General features: G+C 37.3%; 2 protein-coding genes across 3 annotated transcripts; one reads left to right on the top strand and one right to left on the bottom strand.

Annotated features, from left to right (window-relative positions):
• Positions 1–4,812: 4,812 nt before the first annotated feature.
• LOC135480719 (uncharacterized) lies at positions 4,813–13,393 on the bottom strand. 2 transcript variants are annotated; one of them, XM_064760634.1, is made up of 11 exons: positions 13,290–13,393; positions 12,816–12,876; positions 12,345–12,566; positions 11,502–11,669; positions 10,770–10,966; positions 9,403–9,579; positions 8,093–8,211; positions 7,438–7,495; positions 6,476–6,940; positions 5,713–5,845; positions 4,813–5,289 (listed from the first exon to the last, which is right to left on the bottom strand). In XM_064760634.1, the coding sequence occupies exons 2-11, from the start codon at positions 12,848–12,850 to the stop codon at positions 5,181–5,183; spliced, it is 1,683 nt and encodes a 560-aa protein (XP_064616704.1). In that variant the 5' UTR covers positions 12,851–12,876; positions 13,290–13,393; the 3' UTR covers positions 4,813–5,180. The 2 variants fall into 2 exon arrangements, with proteins under 2 accessions (XP_064616704.1, XP_064616703.1); XM_064760633.1 differs by having other exon boundaries at positions 13,153–13,387.
• A 1,729-nt stretch (positions 13,394–15,122) lies between these two features.
• Positions 15,123–21,123, top strand: LOC135480624 (NF-kappa-B inhibitor-like protein 1). The gene is made up of 5 exons (XM_064760510.1): positions 15,123–15,317; positions 17,732–17,853; positions 18,274–18,407; positions 19,097–19,199; positions 19,835–21,123. Exons 3-5 carry the CDS (start codon positions 18,285–18,287, stop codon positions 20,434–20,436), a joined length of 828 nt encoding a protein of 275 aa, XP_064616580.1. The 5' UTR covers positions 15,123–15,317; positions 17,732–17,853; positions 18,274–18,284; the 3' UTR covers positions 20,437–21,123.
• The last annotated feature ends 574 nt before the right edge of the window (positions 21,124–21,697 follow it).

The raw sequence follows: 21,697 nt of genomic DNA, 5'->3' as shown, positions 1-21,697 counted from the left end.
GCCAGGGACCTCCTTGGCTCAGTTGATAAACGCGCTAGCGCAGCGTAATGACCCAGGAGCTTCTCACCAATCCGGTCGCTGTCAGTTCAAGATCCAGCTCTCTGTGCGTAAATGGGAAGGTCTGTCAGCAACCTGCGGATGGTCGTGGGTTTCCTCCGGGCTCTGCCTGGTTTCCTCCCACCATAATGCTGGCCGCCGTCGTATCAGTGAAATATTCTTGGGTACGGCGTAAGACACAAGTCAAATAAATAAATAAGTCAATTCCGCCATATAGTGCTGCTCACTGCACTGTAGACACCAGACACGATGCCCCACTCACTCACATTTCATTCGACACCGGTCCGTCTGGTATACTTTTCATATGCATCTTATGCTGAGCGCTAAAATGTCGGGGAGATGTCGAATTTGTCTTAATTGTGACTCGATGTTGAATTGAACCCCGGAGGATCTGCCACATTCGTAGCCTTTCTTGTGAACAAGCAAGCTTTTAAGTCATAAGGTATACAAATCCAATGGAATGGAGCATGGATGTCCTATATTTATGCGACTATAACCACATACGATGTCTCGTCTCTCGTAAACGAGTATTACTATAATATAGCAGCCTTGCACGGTTTAAACCGTCACACAAAGATTACAGATCGGAGTCCAGCCATTTTGTCCCAATAAAGATACATATATAGTGTCATATGTTAAAAGCCTTTCGTTACTATATACGTGATGATAGAGAATGCCGTATATCTTTAATGTACAACACAACGAAATATGATCTGGGGTCATGCATCGGTCAAAAGCTCCATATATTTGCGGTAAACTTCCTAGCTACAAGCTATATATATATATATATATATATATATATATATATATATATATATATATATATATATATATATATATATATATATATATATATATATATATATATATATACGTAGTTCTAAGGTATTACATTCTTCCCAGTTTAGCTTTCAGAAATATATTAATGTGGAACCTAAGATGGGAACATGGCCAACCGTTCTCAGAGCTAATACATATACAGTATGACAATCGCTACATTTTTTTCGCAATACATGTATTTTTTAAATGGTTTGCGGTAGAGAAAAAAGCGATGTATGGAAGAGCGATTCAGTCACATATAGTATACAACGATCGTGTCGTATTTGTACGCATTAAGCCGTGCCCGGAGAGAGTTTTGGAGTGTTCGAAAGTAGAAGTGTATGGCGTTAAAAAAAAAAGCATTTAGCAGGCTTATATGCAGCATTTGTGGCAATGGACGTCGATCGGCATTGGCTGACATGGCGTGTTCTTGAATGGCATAAAGTTAGGTAATTGTGGAAAAGATAGAAAAGTGTTGTTTCAGAATGATCTCTCACGACGTCCAAAACAGGCAAAATGTAGACTGATAATAATTTATAGGAAAGTGATTCACATGAACTGAATCCTTATTAGCACCTTGAAACACCAACGCCCAAGAAATGTACGCGTGAACATTGCTAAATGACGGAGCGGTGTCGAGATAAACTGTCGATTACTTTATACAGAATCCTAGATGACCTTAATCTTCCACGTGTTTCTATCTTTATAAATGCTTTCTTTATAAATGGCGTATACACTTTCCCGCCTATTGAAACACTTGTTTTATTTAGCCTACGACAATTTTCTCATAATTTGGTCAGGTGTGGATCGAGGCTCAGACGCAAGAGTTGGGAGGAGATAACACAGACATGGTTATGTTAGACGGCTTACAGTTATCTTTTCTCAGAAGTTCAAATGTTGAATGGCCAAGGTTAAGGCTGGCTCTCACGCACCTGGCGATTGAGTTTAATGTGTTCTAATCACGCTGATGACCGTGCCGAGGACACTTTCGCTAAAGTTCGTAGATCAGTTTTTCGATAATTTTGTGGTAAAGAAGGTCACTTTATGCCACAATAACCTAGGCCAGCCTGACTGGGAAAGTCATAAACACATTTCAACTTCCTCGCTGTGCACCCAGCGGAGGCTTTATTCTCATACATAAGATTCCCTAGGCCCTTTCTGACTTCAGTCAAAATTTGATTTAATTTAATTCTTTATTTGTTTAACGAGGATTTCACACAGCATAATAGCCACAAGGAGATCTCCTCAAAAATAAAATCAACATTTATACATAAATTAACACAGAGAACAAATGACATATGCAAGAGTTCACAGAAAAAAAGCAATTGGAGCAAAAAGTAAAATCAAAATCAAATCTTATTACAGCCGGGTTTGGTTGATGAAGCTATCGGACATGCTTATAGAACTATGTACAGATTTTAAAATCAATCAATTTTCATACATGCTGAGTTCAGATAATCACTATAAGAATATAGTGCAAATATGTTTAGAATGACTTGGCAAAAGTATAGAAGGATGAACTCCAGGAGATAAAAGTCTGAAGACACTTTAAGCATGTGCGCTCTACGAATGTCATGTACAAGGCACACACGGAAATGATGAGATGTATTTTCACATATATGGTTACATTTACTACAGGACTGGTCGTCAATAATGTTGTACTGCAAGAGATCCCCGTAAGGAGCGCCCAGTCCCATTCTCATTCTAAAGAGCACAATAGAGTGAAAAGTGTGAAATGAATTCTTCACAGACGTTAGATCACGGTTGATGCCGCTCTGAATAAAGTTCTTAACCGTATTAAGAGAAGAGTTTTGGATATGAGCAGGCAATCTTTGGTAGTCTTGGACAAGAAAGAAGAAGAGAAAATCTGAATCCGGCATTTACACAATCGAAAGTGACCTTTATTTCAAAGATTGTAAGGATTTGTTTGGGTGTTATATCTTTCCGTTAGTAAGGTTTGTAGGTATGGTGGAGAGAGCCTATTGACGATTTTTTTGAAAAAAATAGAATGCACTTTATGGATCTACGCCGACTGTATAAGGGTTCCCATTTTAGTTCATTTAAAAAGGAGATTTATACGAAGTTCGACGTAATCACCATGTGCATAATACTACTTCTCGGCGTTGGACGTTTTCCAGTAAGCTATATAGTACCACAGAATATCCCTATATTCAATAGAACACCACAATAAGCCAAAGTACAGTGCATAATTATACACTTTGTAGTAAGTGTTCGCCTGACCGACTAATGACACAGCTTCATGCTACTTTTCTTAACTATAACTCTTACATTCAATTTCTCATTGTTCTGTAGAATAATTCCGAGATGTTTATGAGACTGAACGCTCTTCACCTCTACGTCATCTAAATACTATCTCGGAAATGAGGGGTTATTTTTCAATGATATTAAGAGATAAACAGTTAAATGACTCAAGCCATTCACTAGTCCAGCTTTACAGACACGGTTAAGTTTAGTCTCAGGTGTTGCTAACTCTAAAATTTCTTCAGAAAAGGATGTATCATCTGCAAATATATTAATAATACATTCAATATTCATACTACTATCATTGACAAAAGTTAAGACGAGAAGTGAACCCGATTAAGAGCCTTGTGGGACACCAGCATATATTGGACAAGTTTCGGACTTGTTAACACAAACTTTCATTTTTCTGTCACACAAGTAAACTTTTACCACATCTTCAGTATACAACTGCTCTAACTTAAACAGAAGACCATCATGCCAGATTTTGTAAAATGCCTTTCTGACATCTAAACATAATAAACACATGTCATTTCCACTGTCAAGACTTTTGTAGATGTCATGAACAATTTTTGTTAGCTGGCATATAGTCGAATCTACAAGTTTAAATCCAGGGCTATTTGGCATAAGAAGATTATTTGACATACAATACTCATACAGATGTTTATACACGACCTTCTCCAAGACCTTAGAAAGAGAAGTTTGAAATGGACACTGGTCGATAATTAGAAACATCATGTCTATCTCTCTCTCTTTTGTTTTTAACACAGGGCAGACTGGAGATAGCTTCCATGCCGCTGGAAAGGCAGCTGTCTGTAAAGAATAATTGAAAAGATTCGTTACAGAAGCTGCAATACAATCAGCAGTGTTTTTAAGAATGGATTTGTTTATACCATCAGTACCTGCGGCTTTCCGCGTATTAAGGCACTCGAGCAAATGTTTAATGCCATTTTCAGAGATCTGTATACAACCGAGACGTGATTCTGTATCATGCGTAAAAGGTGGCGAGACAGGTACTGCGTGGTGAAGGGCTGATTGAGATGCGAAAAATGACAAAATCCATTCGCCTTTTCAACGTCATTTGACACGTTTTTACCATTAACAGCAAGAGGAGGAACAGGGTGTTTTGATTTCGATCCTAGCAGAAATTTCATTATCAACCGTTGCATAATCTGATCAATAATAATCCCTTATAATTAAATCCAGTACATAAGCAGATTCATTCCATTACAGTCAAGCATGTAGTCAACGGTTTTCATTAAAGAATATGTTTCAGGCAAATGAATGCAACCAGTATCCAAATCGTGTACCATTTTGGTGTAGAAACATCAATCGGGGCGCTGATCAACAAAACCCATGATGGGAGCTAACCCATACTGTAATATATAAAAAAGTAGGTCTGCAAAGAACCTTTATTTTATCAATTTTAGAGAAAAAGTTACAACAGATAATTTCCGTCATTATTGCTCATCTAAGTTCTTCTAAACCCAAAAGCCCCATAGGATGTGTTCAAAGCATGGTATGGGTAAGACATATTTACATATGACTTTTGGTCTTGTTAAACGGGAAAACTGTTTTATAATTTAAGAAGAGAAACAGTAAAAAAAATCTCATGTTTACAGATTTTATTCTGTGAATATGAAATACAAGCAAGACAAATTTTAGGCAATGTGTAAAGGAAGCAAAAATATTTAAATTATAACAATTCAATGCTTGAACAATAAACAAAAATGTTGATGGAAACACTTAGAAAATAAAAATAATAATTTCTTCTCACTTTCTGTCTTAAAAATGAGTATTTTTCATGACTGTGGGATACCACTTGAAAAACAGTGACTGTGCCCAATGAGATATACATGCAGTGGTGTGACAATGACTTTAGTCATTATACAGATTACCTTGACAATCTGTGACCTAGTTGTGTGATTATGACCTTGAGAATTGAATTATACAGACAATCTTAACTTTTGATCTGTGATCTTGCGTTATTATGACAATGACCTGTTGATCTGTGACCTTGACATGTGACATTGTGACATGTGACATCATAAAACTCCAGAGTCAGCAGTATCAGCTGTGACCTCCCCGACCTTGACATACGGGTTTGACACTTCCTCCATCACCAACTCTTCTGTTCTGTCTGCAAAGTATCCCCTGAAAATCAGACAATAACATTATCTTCAGCAAGGACCCAAGTATGAGATAAAACAGGCTGCTGAATAGTGGACATGAAGCAATTAGCACATTCTTCTGAGCAAATAACGGGTACGTCCAATATCATGCTGCTAACTGCAAAGTAAAACGCCTCACAAGACATCCGTCCGAGGTTGCACATACTCGTATTGGATGACGACCAGTTGTCTTCCACCAAACCAACATACAGTTAAGTCTGTACATCACACATGGGATACCCCATCCGTCACTTGCTAAAGACCAGTGGTTTATGCTGGCAACTCTGCTTTCATTCACCCTTTAAACTTATCATCATAAATGAGAAAGTTTTAAGGATGGCGTTAAAACAACAATCCAATCAAACAATTCCAAAGTTCATGTACTTCTTGGAAGTTTCTGACTCACCACACAGATGTCAAAAAATATCGCCCCAATTGTCGGTTGATTTCGAACAGAACTGCACCCTCCTTCACTCCATTCCCATACATATTCTCTGAAAACAATGTACTTGTGGACTCGAGAAATAGCAGAGGGGATTCTGTGGAAGAGAATAAAGTTTTCCCATTGGATAATAAGACAATGAAAAACTGGTTTGAAAGAAGAAAAAAAGCACAAAACAATCTGTTACCGTGGTAAAAGAGGTGATTTATTAACACCAAAAACACACTGACCTGCCATGGTATTTAATTTTGGTGGGCCACTGAATGGAACTTGTTCTGCGTTCTAAGGTGAGCTTTATCATTAACCACATTAAGAGCCAGTGGATGGATCTGCCCGATCTCATGCCTCATCACCTCTCCAGTGACAATGTTACTTTTCACACAGCCATTTGAGGTGAAAGCCTTTGTGCATAATGACGTAAAAAAAACCCTGATGATTTGTAAGCAATGAGTGGGACACACAATCTGCCTAAGTGCAACAATATTTCTTATGATTGGTCAAATGCATGTTCTTGATTGACAGGTAGGAAAAGTCTATGACGTAAGTTTTTTTTGTCAAATTTCTTTGAATGGTAAATATAACAGTTATTAAATACATAAACTTAACAGTTATTAAATACATATATAAATAAATAAAATTAAGTGTGACACATGGTCTTTCTTATTTCTCTGTTTTCTTTTACTTTACCAGAATTCCTCTTGCATATAAATACATGTAATAAACTTACTGTTACATTTAATCCAATAGCTGGCACGATCCACCGTCCTTGAGAATGATTCGAATGTTTTAGGCCCTCGTCTCAGAGGTGCAAACAGTTTACATGTCAAACAGGGTATATCTATGGGAGCAGGGAAGCATTCATTGACTGATGATGCTAATTCTGATGATGTCACAGCTGATGATGATGATGATGTGAGACCTGATGATGCCATCTCTTTTGTTATAGCATCATCTGATGATGTCACCACTTCTGTGTAGCTTACGGCTTGTGGTTTATGAACAGTAACAGAATTGGATATATTTGTTACAGGGCTACTGCTGGGTTGGACATTTAGTGTTTTAAGTTCCACCCTGGACAGTTTTTCCACTTTCAGCTGCTTGACGTAAAAGATCGTCAGAAGTTTCAAGTAAAGACTGATGTCGTTTTCACTTTCTGTGTGTGTCATGAGGTGACGGAGTGAGGTGGCTTTTCCTGAATAAAAAGGGAGGAAAAAAAAAAACAAATTTTGAGGAAATGTGGAAATAAGAAAAAAAAAAATTAGTGCATTCTTCTAAAGTATACAGAGCTTTCTTTCCAAAACCTAAATGCATATATATATATATATATATATATATATATATATATATATATATCATTTTACTCCCTGTATCAGAACTCATTATTTTTTTTTTTGTCCCCCAAATGCCCCCCTACCTCCCACAACAACCAATATCATATTACCCTACTTCTTCTAATTTTTCGGATACCTGGTCTGCCCATTTTAGACAATGTATATGTAATTGCAGCAGGAATATGCAGTAGCTTTTCTCTTACAAGGTTAGACCACCTAATGAACAACATACTCACATCGTCACTTTTCCAAAAGGCTGGTAAAGAAATGTAATATTCTACTTTCAACACCACTAATAACTGTCCCAAATTTTAGAAGAATTAAGCTAAAGCCTAAAAGAAAGTCATCAAACGCTTACCTGTGTTTTTCTGTTCAACTTTTGTAAATGAGGACTGAATATTAACAACTCGAACTTGCTGTAAAAAGAAAAAAAAATATTTATCTATTTATCTGATCGGTGTTTTATGCCGTACTCAAGAATATTTCAATTATATAATGGCAACCATCATTATGGTGTGAGGAAATCGGGCAGAGACGAAGACAGCGTGAGCTGGACTTGAACTCACAGCATTGGTGGGAGGCTCCTGGGTCATTGTGCTGCATTGGCATGCTAACCTCCTTAACCATGGAGGGCCCCAAAAAATAAATAATATAATTAAGAAATACTTCTTCATAATTTAAATGTTTCACGGTAACCATCATTAGCCATTTTCATGGTATTTAGACGTGAACTATTAACAATGCTCGTGACTACTGGTATGTCAAAGAGTATTCAGTCAAGTACTAAGTGAAGGGTATGACAGTGTCCAGCTTTCAGGCAAACTGGTGGAGCAAACTGGGAAGAGCCTGGATAATACCACCACAGCCTGGCAGATATCTGACAAACTTCCTGAACCAGCAGGCTGCAGCTAGGTCTCTCATGGGCCACAGGTTGTCTCTTTGCGCAATTTATCTAACTACTTGGTCAGCTTTCATATTTTTGTCAGTTAATTTCAGTAATTAACTAGACTTACCTTATTCCCTTTCAGCCAAGCCTTGGCGCATTTTAGCACCTCTGAGAATGATTGGAAATGAGGTTTGGATGCAAAAGACATGGCCTCTTTGGTGATCTTAGGAAGGAAATCTTCTACGCCTGTAAAACACAAAATATTTAACATACAGTAAAAAATAAAACTTGTTTTCAAATCCATCTCAAAAGAAAAGGGTAATTAAAAAAAAAAAAAACAGAATGCGAGCAATAGCAATATGTAAATATATATTCAATTCAATAAAACTACTAAAAAGTCATTTTATTGTTAGGATCTTTGGGAGTACATTTAAATGAAAAAAAAATTTTAATATACAGATAAGGAATAAACTTTTTTTTCATCATTCTTGAAGGCAAATAAAGGGGAAAAAGAATGCTAGAAATAGCAATACGGAGATACATACATAACTCAATAGAAATTATGAGAAAGTCTCTTTTTCACTGATAGAGATTTTTTTTACAAGTACAATTAAATGCATGTAAATGTCTGAATTTAAAATGTAGGATTTATTTGCCATGATATTCAGCATCATTAGATGTCAATGATGTCACAAGCTTCCGTCTTTACCATTGACCAGATACATGTATTAATGATGCCACATTGGCTTTTCATTTTATTCACATACAATATATCTATGTCACTGGTACTTAGTGCCGTTCTCATTAACTGTTTATGCCTGGAGGAATCCAAAGTGCCCAGAGTATAAACATCTGTCTTCGTCAAGTAAATCGTGAACTATTCCGCGTTTAAAATTTTCACCTACACAGGAAACTCAAGGCGTACCTCGTAAATTTAGTGGAGGGCATTTTTAGTTGTCTTAACTTCATCAATGACCACATCAATAGATGTATGAGTTCTGTTAACCGCTTATTGTCACTAAGGCCCCAAAAAGAGTGGAGGTTGGAAAAGCTGATCGACACCATATGCTTACCTCCTCAATGGCTTTTAAAGGGATACAGAATTGATTCTGATTGGTTGACAGTGGAGACACTTGAATAAATGTACCATACCTAAAATTCAGCTTAGGCAAGGCATAGCCTGAGCTTGTCTATCACTCACACCAGCCAATCAGAACTGATTTTATATCCCTTTAAAGTATTTTGATCAGCAAAACATTCTTGAGTATGGCATAAATCACCAATCAAATAAATAAATAAAGAATCTTTACATAAGTACACAATATTTAAATGTGGCTCACAAAAAATTTGTGTGACGTCTGATGATGTCTTACAACCTGTGGCCAAATATCCTGTATTTTCTGACCTATAGTCTAACGATCATATTTTATGATTTACCTATACTCTCCACTATGTCTTTAGGTTCACCCAAGACATAAAACACTCTGAAAATTGTAACAGAATGAATTTTTTGTCTGCCATCCTCCAACCAGCATGATCGCTCTGGGGACCACCCAGGTAATTCCAGGGCGTCTGAAGACCTCAGAAACACAGATTCCACAGTTAGTATGCTACCTGTAAACAATAAAAAGACAACAAGAAAGTGTTAGCATATAGCCCACATTGAATTTCTCAAATAAGACATTTCATTTCATATAGAAGGTGGAGGAAAAAAAGCATTCTCAGTCACAGTCAAAACGTCAATGTTCATGGGCCGATAGGCTGTGGCAATAGTAATACTTTATAAAACAAGTACACATGGGACAAACACAGAGAGAGACATACATGTGCGGTGAAAACTTTGGCAGCTAGTCCCTATGACTCTGACCACTGATAGTGGACTTACTGCATTACAAACCTAAATAAATGCTATGGATGACAACATGGCCAGAGCAAAACAAATGGCTTCTTGACAGTAAAACACACACTACCATTACCTAAAGAAGTCTATATGTGTTGTAATATGTACTATTATCAGGGCCATGTCTAGAAAAAAACTGGTTCCAATCCTAAACTTTAAATGAGACTTTTTTGACGCTGCATGACCACAAAGAAATTTTGTAAAATGTAACTCAAATGATGCTTACTGAGAGCTTTTAAGTTTGACTGTGAATGAAAGAAATTTGTATCAATTCTAAACTTTTTGTTGGTAAACCATCAGAGTTTTGTTACAATAAAGCTTTTTTTAATACAGCTTGATTAGTTTGGGAGGCCAAACGTTTTCTGGAACTGAAACGGCTTTAGATATTACGCTGACTGGTCAGTGTGCCCGGAAGAAGGGAGACAACTCCAGTTATTATTACAACATTGCTGTACTACTACTTGCTGGTCGTTTTTTTCTCAAAGTACACTGTAAATATAAACACTGTTCCCAAACACAGTACACAGTACATAATACACCCTGTAATCCATGTTATAAGGGTTATCTATGCCAAATCATAATCAAGCGTGACATTAATGCCCATTGGCATGTCCAGGAAAACACCTGCACAATAAAGTATCACTTGTCGGCAACTGAACATATTAACACTTCTGTGTCATAACACTGTATAAGGATCCAAGGTAAGGATCCATCTCACACTGGCTTCCTCTTCAGCAACCTGAGGATGGTCGTGGGTTCCCCCAGACTCTGCCCAATTTCCTCCCACCATAATGCTCGTCGGCGTCGTATAAGTGAAATATTCTTGAGCATGGCATAAAACACGAAACAAATAAATAAATAAACATTGAATCAGGAGTCCATGTGGCAATATACATATACATACCAGGCAAGGGTCTCTGTTTAAACGAGGCATTGATACATTCTACTTTCTGCTGGAGACTGAGGAACTGGCTAGGGTACAGTTTACCCTGGTGTGTCTGAAGATCGTCACTGTCCACTGCCAGCCAGGGTACTGAGTGCCTACAACCCAGCTGCTGGGCAGGTTCTGGGTCACTGGCCTGTCTCCCCCTTAACCAGAGTCTGGAACATAAAATATAGAAATCACAGTTACAATATACACACAAAATATAACATATGCATTTCTTCGATTAACTGTCCTAAAAATGAATGCTTTTCTCCTCAAAAAAAAAAAAAAATAAAAAAAATAAAAAAATAGAGAAAAATAAATTAATACATAAATCAGACCATACCAAAACCCTGTAATTCCATAACATTTGGTTCATGTGTTTCTATTTGCGTTCATGGTTTGTGGACAAAGTGTATTAACATGTGTTATAAGAGATGGTCAATTCTGCTTTGAGTCAAATCACCTCTGCATGGGAAAGTGAACCCTAATTATTATGTTTCCTTTTTAGTCATAAATACTCGAATGATCTATTTTTTAATGCTACGATGTTGATTAGATTTATTATTGTAAGCGAGTGAAACTCCAACCAATGCCAAGACATCATATGATCACTTTTGTCAAACACATAATACACAGTATAAATATCCACCCTTCAGTAGATTTATCAGGCATCTAAATTTTAGTTTAGCACACGGCACAGACCCATACCTGAGACCATTCAGAAAATAATTCTTTCCGTTGGAAGACTCGTGCTGAAGAACACTGTCAAATTCGATTTTTGGGCCATCCATTATCCTCTTTCGAATGCTTTCACATTTCATGAGTCGAAACTGGGGGTTAGCTGCCAACCAATCATTGGCCTGGTCAAGGACTGTGCTGTAAAGCAATAAATAAAACAGGTAAGGTCAAAAAACTATACTAAACATTTTAACCATATGGCTGAATATAACTACAATTATTTGTTATTTAAACTACAATCTATACTTGCTTGTTGCTAACTTAAAGACCTGAAGAAAGATTTAGCTACCCTAATTCATCCTAAATCAGTTGTTGTTTGATTTAAATTCCGATTTCTTGCTTTTGGCCATTTTTTGAAACTAACTTCTTTAACTAAACAGTATGTTTGTCATTGGTACCAATGTTTTCTCTAAGAAAGAAGGAATCACTGAATGAGCTAAAGGTGAGCCTACAGGGAGCTGCTACACTTCATAGATTTTACATCAATATCAAAGGTTCTAAAATGACAGCTAGTACAGAGGCTGGCTAGTGTGTGAGAACTGATTCTAACTCACAGGTAACAATTCCAGAAATTCAGCAGTTATTACCTTGGAAAGTAAGTAAATCTGCGAAATCCAAGATAGCAATATGTCAATCAACTTCAGAAAATTGGTACCTTTTTGTGCTATTGTGCACCATAATATGTAATTACTTTACCATAAAGCTGGCTGTTGTCCTCTATTATTCTTCAGTATGCCATAAAATCCCAATCAAATAAATAATAAATAAATAAAAATTTTGGTTTGCATACTGATTAAAATATTACAGACCCACCTGAATGGTTCAAAATCTGTATAACCCTCATTGGGGGAGAACTGAAGACACTTTGGGTAGAAATCAGCGTAAGTGACAGACTGGGTCACACCTAGGGGTGAAGGAGTGATGGAATTCTTGAGGCCTGCCAAAGGGTCAGGAGGGGAGGTAACTTCTTGTTCTGTCTTGGAAGAAAGATTATCCATGGACTTCATCTCCACGGGATCAGATGAAGCATCCCCACTGGATGAATGGCGAAAAAATAAGTGAATTAATGAATGAACAAATAACACAAATTACATAATAAAAGTACGGTACTCTGAAATTTATTGAAAAATATCTTACAAGTATTATTTGCAATATATAGGATGATAATATAATACAAATGTTTACAGATGGAACACATGGAAAAAACAATGAACCTTAATAACTGGTATTAATTAATTAGCATGACAAAAAATAAATAAATAAATAAATAAATAAAAAACGTACCTTCCCCAAAAGTATTCAGATATACTATTCATCATCTTTCAAACTGAGATAGGAACAACACCTGGAAGAATTTAAGAAGAAGAAAAAAGAACAGTAGAAATTTTGGAACATTTAACAACGTAAAAGACATACCCATTTTAAAATTAAATCTACCATATAAGCCCATATAGCTATAGGCCTACCATATACAGTATACAATTTTTACAGCTTAATTAAATGCCAATTATACATATGACGGTAAGCTACGTCAATTACGTACGACAGCAAAATTCCATTGACACAATGCTTCAGTTAAGTAAGCTAAGAGCTTGTTTCTTCTGTACTCTTTCGGACTTACGACCAGCTCAGATTATGTCTTCTCCACCGCTACAGCAACAACAATGACCCGCAGGTTCCCTCAGTCCAGTTTTCAAAATAAGGTATAAATACTCGACGCCAGGCAGTTACTTTGTGTGATTCCGTTTTGATACTGACCAGTTTAACGAAGCATTTGGTATATGACAAGAATCACGATCGGATGTGTCACCGTTTGTCCTCGGAGGCCGGCTCGGTCCTGCTCGAACATGATTTGTTTCCATTAGCAACCTGGTGAGAAAGCGCATAAAAATTCGGCACGTATTTACGCGCCACAACAAATCACAACATACGCGCGTGTAACGTTTGTCATTTACAACAACAACATCAACCAGAAGAAAGACGGAAGGCTTTATGCTCTCGGCCATGTCGCCGAAAAGTCGCCAGATATTATGGTTTTTGGATAAAAATTTCGTAGCAGTAACGTGAAGCGAACACTAACATATTTTTCACGGTTTGTGTTTAGTGTATATGATCTTAATGTATAATTTGATACCAAATTGTTTGGCAGGATTCACTTTCTGCACTCACAGTCTCAGACAAAAACACCACAACAGGGTCACACAGTGAATCGGACTGCATGATAAATTTATCATCGTGCTTATTATGGCTTAAATTGTCAGTAGTCTTATGTGTGAAGCTTATGTCAGCTAAATGAACACATCACACTTCACAGAGTTATGATGAATTTAGGTGATATTGTGATCTAATTTTGTCTGATAATCTTGCGAGACAGTGGCTTGGACTAGAACGCTGATAACGTCTTTAACGTTTCCACTTTACCACACTGGCAATGTCACAAAGCAAGCTTTTTATATCACTCTAGGATGCCTTACCCACAGTTTGGAACATTTGTAAAAGTAGCAGTATTAAATCAATCATTCAAAGTTGGTCCATCCTAGAGAGCAGAATAACAGGCTGGACGTGTATAAAGATCAAATTTGAGAGCAGTCAGTTATAGATAAGTAACCTTAACACAGAAAATACTGTATGAGCAACAAACAAGTCAGCACATTCCAAAAAAACACATTTCACTACCTATCTAGCGATGTACAACCTTGCCAACAGAAATATGTGTAAGGTCTAATGGTAGAAACCTGGGCTCTTTAATAGGTTCAATCCTGAGCAGAGTCTCTCCAGCACACGTGGTGCTGCAAGCACACTGAATAGACCTTTCGAAACTGTTAATCAAGGAACATGGAATTGACCAATCATAAGCAGTATGGTTGCAAATAGGTCAACTGGATGTCCCACAATTTGGATATGAATGTTTGATCTTTCTCTGATGTCATGACATCACAATTGTTTTTACAGGAATGACAGAATCGAAATTAACGTTGTCATGAGAAGAGATGGTAGGCAATAGGATGTGTTGGCTCCATCCCTAGGGTATCTTAAGTGCAGCCTTTGTTGCTTTGCAGGGACCCTGTAATTGGTTCATTGCCCTTGTGATGAGGACTTCCTGTCTATATTTGGAATTTTCCTTTAGTGATCTAGTGATACAAACACAGGCTGTGGTCCCTTAGGTCATTGGTTGAAACCCCAACAGGGTCCTGCAGTATAACATTCACTGTAAACTGTTTATATTTCACTGTATTGTAAGTCACATGTGGGAAGTTTTGTAAGTAACTTGCCAAAAGGCAGTGGTTTTCATGTTGCATTCTAGTTTTCTCCACTCATAAAGCTGACTGCCATTATATAAGTGAAAAACTTTTGATTATGGCATTAAAATAATAATCAAATAAATATAAACAAAATTAAGTTGATGTCACAGTAGGTTTTTTTTGTTATCTGGCATATCTTGGTTTAAAAAGCCAGTGAAGCCTGAGATTCTTGCGATAATGTTACCAATTATATAAGCTGATTAAAAGCACGCATTTCTTAACCCTTTTCCAGATCATGACGAAAATACGTTGACAAATTTAAGACAACCACAGTGACATGAGTAAATGAACAGAGCTGGTCTGTCAGAAGATGGGCAGAAGTCAACAGCGACAGAAGGTCATTAAGTATATTCGTCAGGATAGGCCCTCATCGACTCGAGTCTTATGTCAAAAAACATCGTGTTGACTTGAGTGATGTCCTGCTCGAAGGAGGGGGCAATTTACTACACTTAAGCTGTGCTGTGGCCTCCGGTGCTTTGTTAAGGTAGGCTGTACAGAAGATAGTGGAAATAATGTTTATGTACGTAATCCCTGCACATAATGTGTTTTATAATGTTAAGAACTTTTGTTTTTTAAATTCGTTTTAAAAGCGTGTGTCTTCTTAGTTCAGGTTTTGAATGTTTTTGTTCTCATGTCAAAAGCCAGAACTGCATTCTATCATGCTCTGACCACAGAATGGCTGAAATATTGCCAGTTGATGTGGTGTTAAACCCTAATCATTCATTCATTCATTCATTCATTCAATCATTACACTTTGTTTTATACTGGTACCTAACATGTTCAGATTTTTAAGTGGGGCAACTCTTACTCTTACTTCAGAAGTGAAAGACAGCACCTGACTAATGTTAATTCCACTGAAACACTACCATTCAAGGTATCTTAAACTTTCATTAAATATTTTTTTAGATTTTTTTTAACACAGTAAACGTTTAGTGAAACTTTGTCTTGACACAATTTTAGCACGTCTCCTTTATCGACAGCAAGGTGATGTCATGTTTACTCCAGCTCTCTAAGATTGAAGTTATTTTCAGTATTGTAATGAAAAGCAGCAGCCTATGGCAGATAAAAGTTGCAATGAAGGCTCAAGTGATGAATAGCTTTCTTGAAAATTGGAAATACAGGAAGGATATTTCTTCCGCTTCTTGAACTGTTCATACAGTAAGCCTACTATATCTTTTATACAGTTTATGAGTAGCCTGCAGATGCACAGCCGAGGTATTCCTGGTTCACGTCGTAGCCCCAGGAGGGGTTATGCTGGTGATTTTGACCCCTATTGAATATTTACAAAATTACACTAGAATTGTTGTACAACTATATTCATGCTCAATTCTAAAACAAACGGAAATAAATTTTGAGTTGTGCTGAATTTTATGCTTGCGTTTTGTGGCGACGGCTTCTAAAATGAGAGCAGTGCTGACCTAGTTATAGCAGATATCAGAGAAAGAACGTCGGCTTGAACATGGTGTTTCACTAATTTTACTGTATTTTATAAAGGAAAACAGAAAAAAAACAACCTTTGCATGCTAGGAAGACGAAGGAGCAAAATTTAAATTCTTCAATTTCAATTCATAAACTTTGAGAAAAAAATCATATCATAAGATTTAATTAATTTAAGCATTGTCCGGTGAGATGCTGTCTTCTCATTCCCATCAATCTTCAGCATCTCTAATGAACTTGTCACTGATTCTGACAGGTTGTAATTTGTTACGTAAAAACTGCTGAATATACGATAAAATGAATGACAAAAAATGTATTTGCACAATTTGAACAGCATGTCTTAGTAGGCATAATAGGCTAGTAACTATAAATCTAGTAGGCATAATAGGCCTATACTAACTCGGCCACAAAGCTACAGTGTATTGAAGTTTCCAGCTGAAGTAAACTGAATAACGCATTTCCATGTTGAATATTGTTATAAACTTGCAGAATATTGTCTTTGATGGAAAAACTCACAGTATTGAAATATTTTTCTATACATATGAAAGGTTGATGGGCATAGGTGTATTAATTTACTTCAAGATAGAAGATGAATTGAGATTAAACCCACTTGATATCCATGATTTTTTGCACTTTGTGTCAAAAAGTTGACATACATAGATGTGTATATATATATATATATATATATATATATATATATATATATATATATATATATATATATATATGCCAGTCTAAGCATCTTAGGCCTGATTCAGAGTCAAATTGTCAAGCAGATCATAACTTGGGCTGATTCTTCGTTAATATATATATATATATGAGTGGAGATAGAAATAGGGGGTGGGTGGGTTCTATATATATATATATATATATATATATATATATATATATATATATATGCCAGTCTTAGCATCTTAGGCCTGATTCAGAGTCAAATTGTCAAACAGATCATAACTTAGGCTGATTCTTCGTTAATATAAAAAGAGATTTTGGTGTATCAACTTCATACCCAATTGTTTTAAGTGTTTGATGGATCAGCTCAGTGAGGACAAAATATACTGGTACATACATGTAATAGATGCAAGATTCTGGTCCTGCTTGTTAAGTGAATGACTAATGTTAAAAGATCATAGGACCCATCAACCCACCACAGGTAGAGCATCAGACAGAGTGATATATAGAGTGTTTGTTGTGGTCACTGTGAGTTCAAGTCCAACTCATGCTGGCTTCCTCTCCGGCCATATGTGGGAAGGCCTGTCAGCAACCTGTGGATGGTCGTGGGTTTCCTCCGGGCTCTGCCCGGTTTCCACCCACCATAATGCTGGCCGCCGTCGTATAAGTGAAATATTCTTGAGTACGGTGTAAAATACAAATCAAATAAATAAATCAAATATGGAGTGTTTGTTTTTGTTTCAAAATAATCTTGTTCTGTTATGCCCACACATGTATGGTTTATTTCAGTTATCTGCTGAAGGAAAACATTGATCCTCTCCACAAAGATGGATTTGGGAACATCCCCCTTCATGTGCTAATCCACAGAGCACTGGGTGACCTCAACAAGGGGGGCAACTCTTACTCTGCAGGTAATAATGTATATTGAGCTTACTTTGCCTAACGCACTTCTGTCAACATATTTCAGCGAGTCACAAATGAAAACCCCAAATTTATCTACAACCACATAGAAGAGGCAGCAGAGTGCCGCCAAGTCTTTGAATCATTAGGATACATAATGTGAGGGTTCAATCCTGGTTTTGGGCAGCTAATTTAGGCAACCCTACACTCTCATGTAGCCATATCGGTTTGTGCTGTCTTCCACTAATAACATGTGGTGTACATGTGGGGCAGGTTTGTCAGTAACTTGTCACTAATGGATGACGGTTAACCGGGGTACTCAGGTTTCCTTCACTCATAATACTGAAAGGCATCATGTAAATGAAATTCTTGAGTGTAGTGTTTGACAAAAATCAAATAAACAAATAAATCATATACCATACATTTTACAGTATACACAGAGATGATCCTACCCTACAGTGCGTCTTGTCCAGCAGCCCTGCAGAAGAAGACGCGGGCAGGTAAAACTGCTCAGACTCTCTTGGATGGATTTCTCTGTCAGTGGGAACAGGTCAAAGACAGACAGGTAATACAAAACATTTGACGTCCAAATCCTTCTTCTTGACATCTTCATATTAAAGTATGGGACACAAATTTTGACTCATGGATATTTTTTTTTTTTTGTCCAAAAGTTTAAATTGTGTTTTTCTTTTAAATTAAAATTAAAAAATAAAACCATTGTACTGTATACATTATTTGTTGGATTCCTTTTAATTTTCACTGCAATCATAACTCATAAGCTTCATCTGTGAAATATTTTGCGCTAAGTGTTCAGCTACAGTTAAGTACAGTATATGACCTCAAATTTTGTCCGTGAGTAAGTTGCTCATACCTTCCAAACAAACCTCATTCACTTTCCAAGTTCCGTTGAAAGGTGAATGAGGTTTGTTTGGAAGGTATTCTACTGGGAAAATTTAAGTTCCAGCATCAACAGCATTTTTTTATGACTATTTTACTTCTAAAAATGCAAATTTTAATTAATTAATTAATTAATTAATTAATTTATTTATTTGATTGGTGTTTTAAGGCATACTCAAGAATATTTCACTTATATACTATGGCAGCCAGCATTGTGATGGGAGGAAACCAGGCAGAGCCTAAGGAAAACCCATGATCATCCTCAGGTTGCCGGAGGATCCTCCCATGTAAGGCCGGAGAGTTCATTGAATTTTTTAAGTCCAATACAGTAAATAAGATGACATGTTCTGCTGTCAGAGTTTTGCTGGCCCCTCCCATGATGACGATGATGAGTGGGAAGAGAAACTTAGAGATGAATGTGATAACGAGTACAATATGAATGGAGGAATTTATGAGCAAGGTAAAGTTACAGGTTTTGCTTACTGCATATATATATTAGTACTAGTACATACAAAATGATTGGATGTTGAATGGTGAGAAGGACTTAACTAATATAGAAGGAATGGAAGAGCACATGGGCAAGGATATTTACGGCCATAGCTTCGTAGTACGATGGAATGATAATGATTTGTTAGTGAATCATGACTTTTTTCAGTCAAACACACACAGCATTAGTTTAACCCCAGCCTTGGACAGTTTAAACAGGGGCAAATATCCTTCAAAAATGAAAATTTCTTGGCATAATTTTCTAGATTTTCCACTTACCAGTAACCATAGTCTTCAGTTTGGAGTTGTTTTTGATATAAATCCCGCACTGTCATTGCTAGCTTGGCCTTAGTGAGAACAAGTGACCTGTGACTTTCATGTGGCTGTTAGCAAAATCTAGATTCAGTGAAGAGTACTTGTCTTCCACCAATATGGTATTAATATGTTTGTCAGTAATTTTCCAAAGGTGGTCGTTCACACTGGGCACTTTGGTTCTTTCCACCCATAAAAATCACTTCCATTGTAAAAGTGAACAATTCTTGTGTATGGCGTTAAACAACAATCAGTCATAAATCATGTGTGTAATGCTTTTATACCTGCATGTTACAGATTACACCTATACCTCCTCCCATACATCAGAGTCGTATGACGACTGGGCAGAACGGCTGACCAGAGAGCACAGGAGAAAGCGTCATACAGCTTACACTCACACCCAGAGACCAGCACCACCGCTCCACAAAAAGTCTCGCCCCGCCGCAGAGGATTTCACAGCCAAACAGCAGAAGTACCAAGAAGAACTGAACAGAGAGCGAGAAAAGTTGAAGAGGAAATACAGAGGTGATGAAGCCAGGGTAGAAGAAGGACGAAGACTGCTTAGGCAGAAACGATCAAAATATGAAGAACATTTCAATGAGTTAACTCAGGAAGAGAACTCTTCTGCCAAGGAGTTAGGATATGAGGACATTCCATGGCCTCATGAAGGCTCAGTTTCCATGGTGATGGATGTGCTGTTTGTGGACAGTAAGAAAAATGATAAAACCAGCTTCAGGAAATATTTGCGTGATCAGATATTAAGATGGCATCCGGATAAATTCGAGCAGAAATTTGGACGATGTCTGAAGCCTGACGATAAAGACAAAATTTTGAGCAGGGTGAAGGAAATCTCACAGGCTTTGAATAGCATGGCCTCCTCAGGAACATCCAAATACTGACTCATCTGAATTAAATCAGGCGCTCTCATTGGGTCGGCCGTCAGTGGTCGTGTTTTCTTCACCTATATTTTATGTATTTGATGGGTGTCTTAAATTACAGGTAAATTTTCTGATGTGTGACAAACAGATTTGAAGGCCATATTGATGAAAGTTTTCATGAAACAAAAAGATTGTGCAAACAGCAATATCCTTCCAGGTGCTTCTGAGCTCTTATTGTCAAATTGGCCCAACAGACCGTGGGACTGATGGATCCTTAACCGATAAAGCTGATTTATTTATTTATTTGATTGGTGTTTTATGCTACACTCAAGAGTATTTCACTTATACAAAGGCAGCCAGCATTATGGTGAGAGGAAACCGAGCACAGTGCAGGGGAAACCCACAACTATACGCAGGTTGCCGACAGACTGTCCCATGTATAACCAGACAGGAAGCCAGTGTGAGCTGGTGACCTGATAAATAATCTGGGGAGTGATTATATCAAATAAATAAATGAATACAATAATCATTTCAGTTGCTTATCAACAACATTCAGCAAAACCAGGGAGTGTGTGCAATTTATTCAATTCTTGAATGACTTCCCTACCTGGAAAACCTCCCACAAACGCATGTTTTTATGGATTGAGAGAGAAAATAAAAGCTTTGAGAGAATATTGTAAGCTCCTGCTATTATATTCCTTGGCCAGTTTTCTATAACTTCCATGTAATAACCCATACAGGGCCTCCGTGGCTCAGCTGGTTAGTGCGCCAGCGCATCGTAATGACCCAGGATTCTCTCACCAATGCGGTCGCTGTGAGGTCAAGTCCAGCTCATGCTGGCTTCCTCTCCAGCCGTAAGTGGGAAGGTCTTCTAGCAACCTGCGGATGGTCGTGGGTTTCCCCCGGGCTCTGCCCGGTTTCCACCCACCATAATGCTGGCCGCCGTCGTATAAGTGAAATATTCTTGAGTACGGCGTAAAACACCAAGGAAATAAATAAATAAATAAATGAATAGCCCATACTTTTTCTCAGTTAAAATGACAATAGGATTTATTCAAGGCCAAACCGAGCCCAACAAAAGCAGCAATAAACATACGTAGTAAATAGTTGTTATATCATGACCGCCAACAAATCAATGGTATAACTGCAAGTGTGGCGATGGTAACAGGTCAGGTCAGGTAAACACTCGTACGGCATAGTTATAATACCCCTTAGTATTCAGCATGCTATAGCCTAGGCTAAAGCTACACGTTGTCCTCCTAAGTATGTGTAGTAATCCTGT

The sequence above is a fragment of the Liolophura sinensis genome, chromosome 13 (genome assembly GCF_032854445.1).
Source record: "Liolophura sinensis isolate JHLJ2023 chromosome 13, CUHK_Ljap_v2, whole genome shotgun sequence".
Lineage (NCBI taxonomy): Eukaryota > Metazoa > Mollusca > Polyplacophora > Chitonida > Chitonidae > Liolophura > Liolophura sinensis.
Note: the sequence above shows the minus strand (reverse complement) of the source record. Positions and strands in the feature narration are given on the sequence as shown.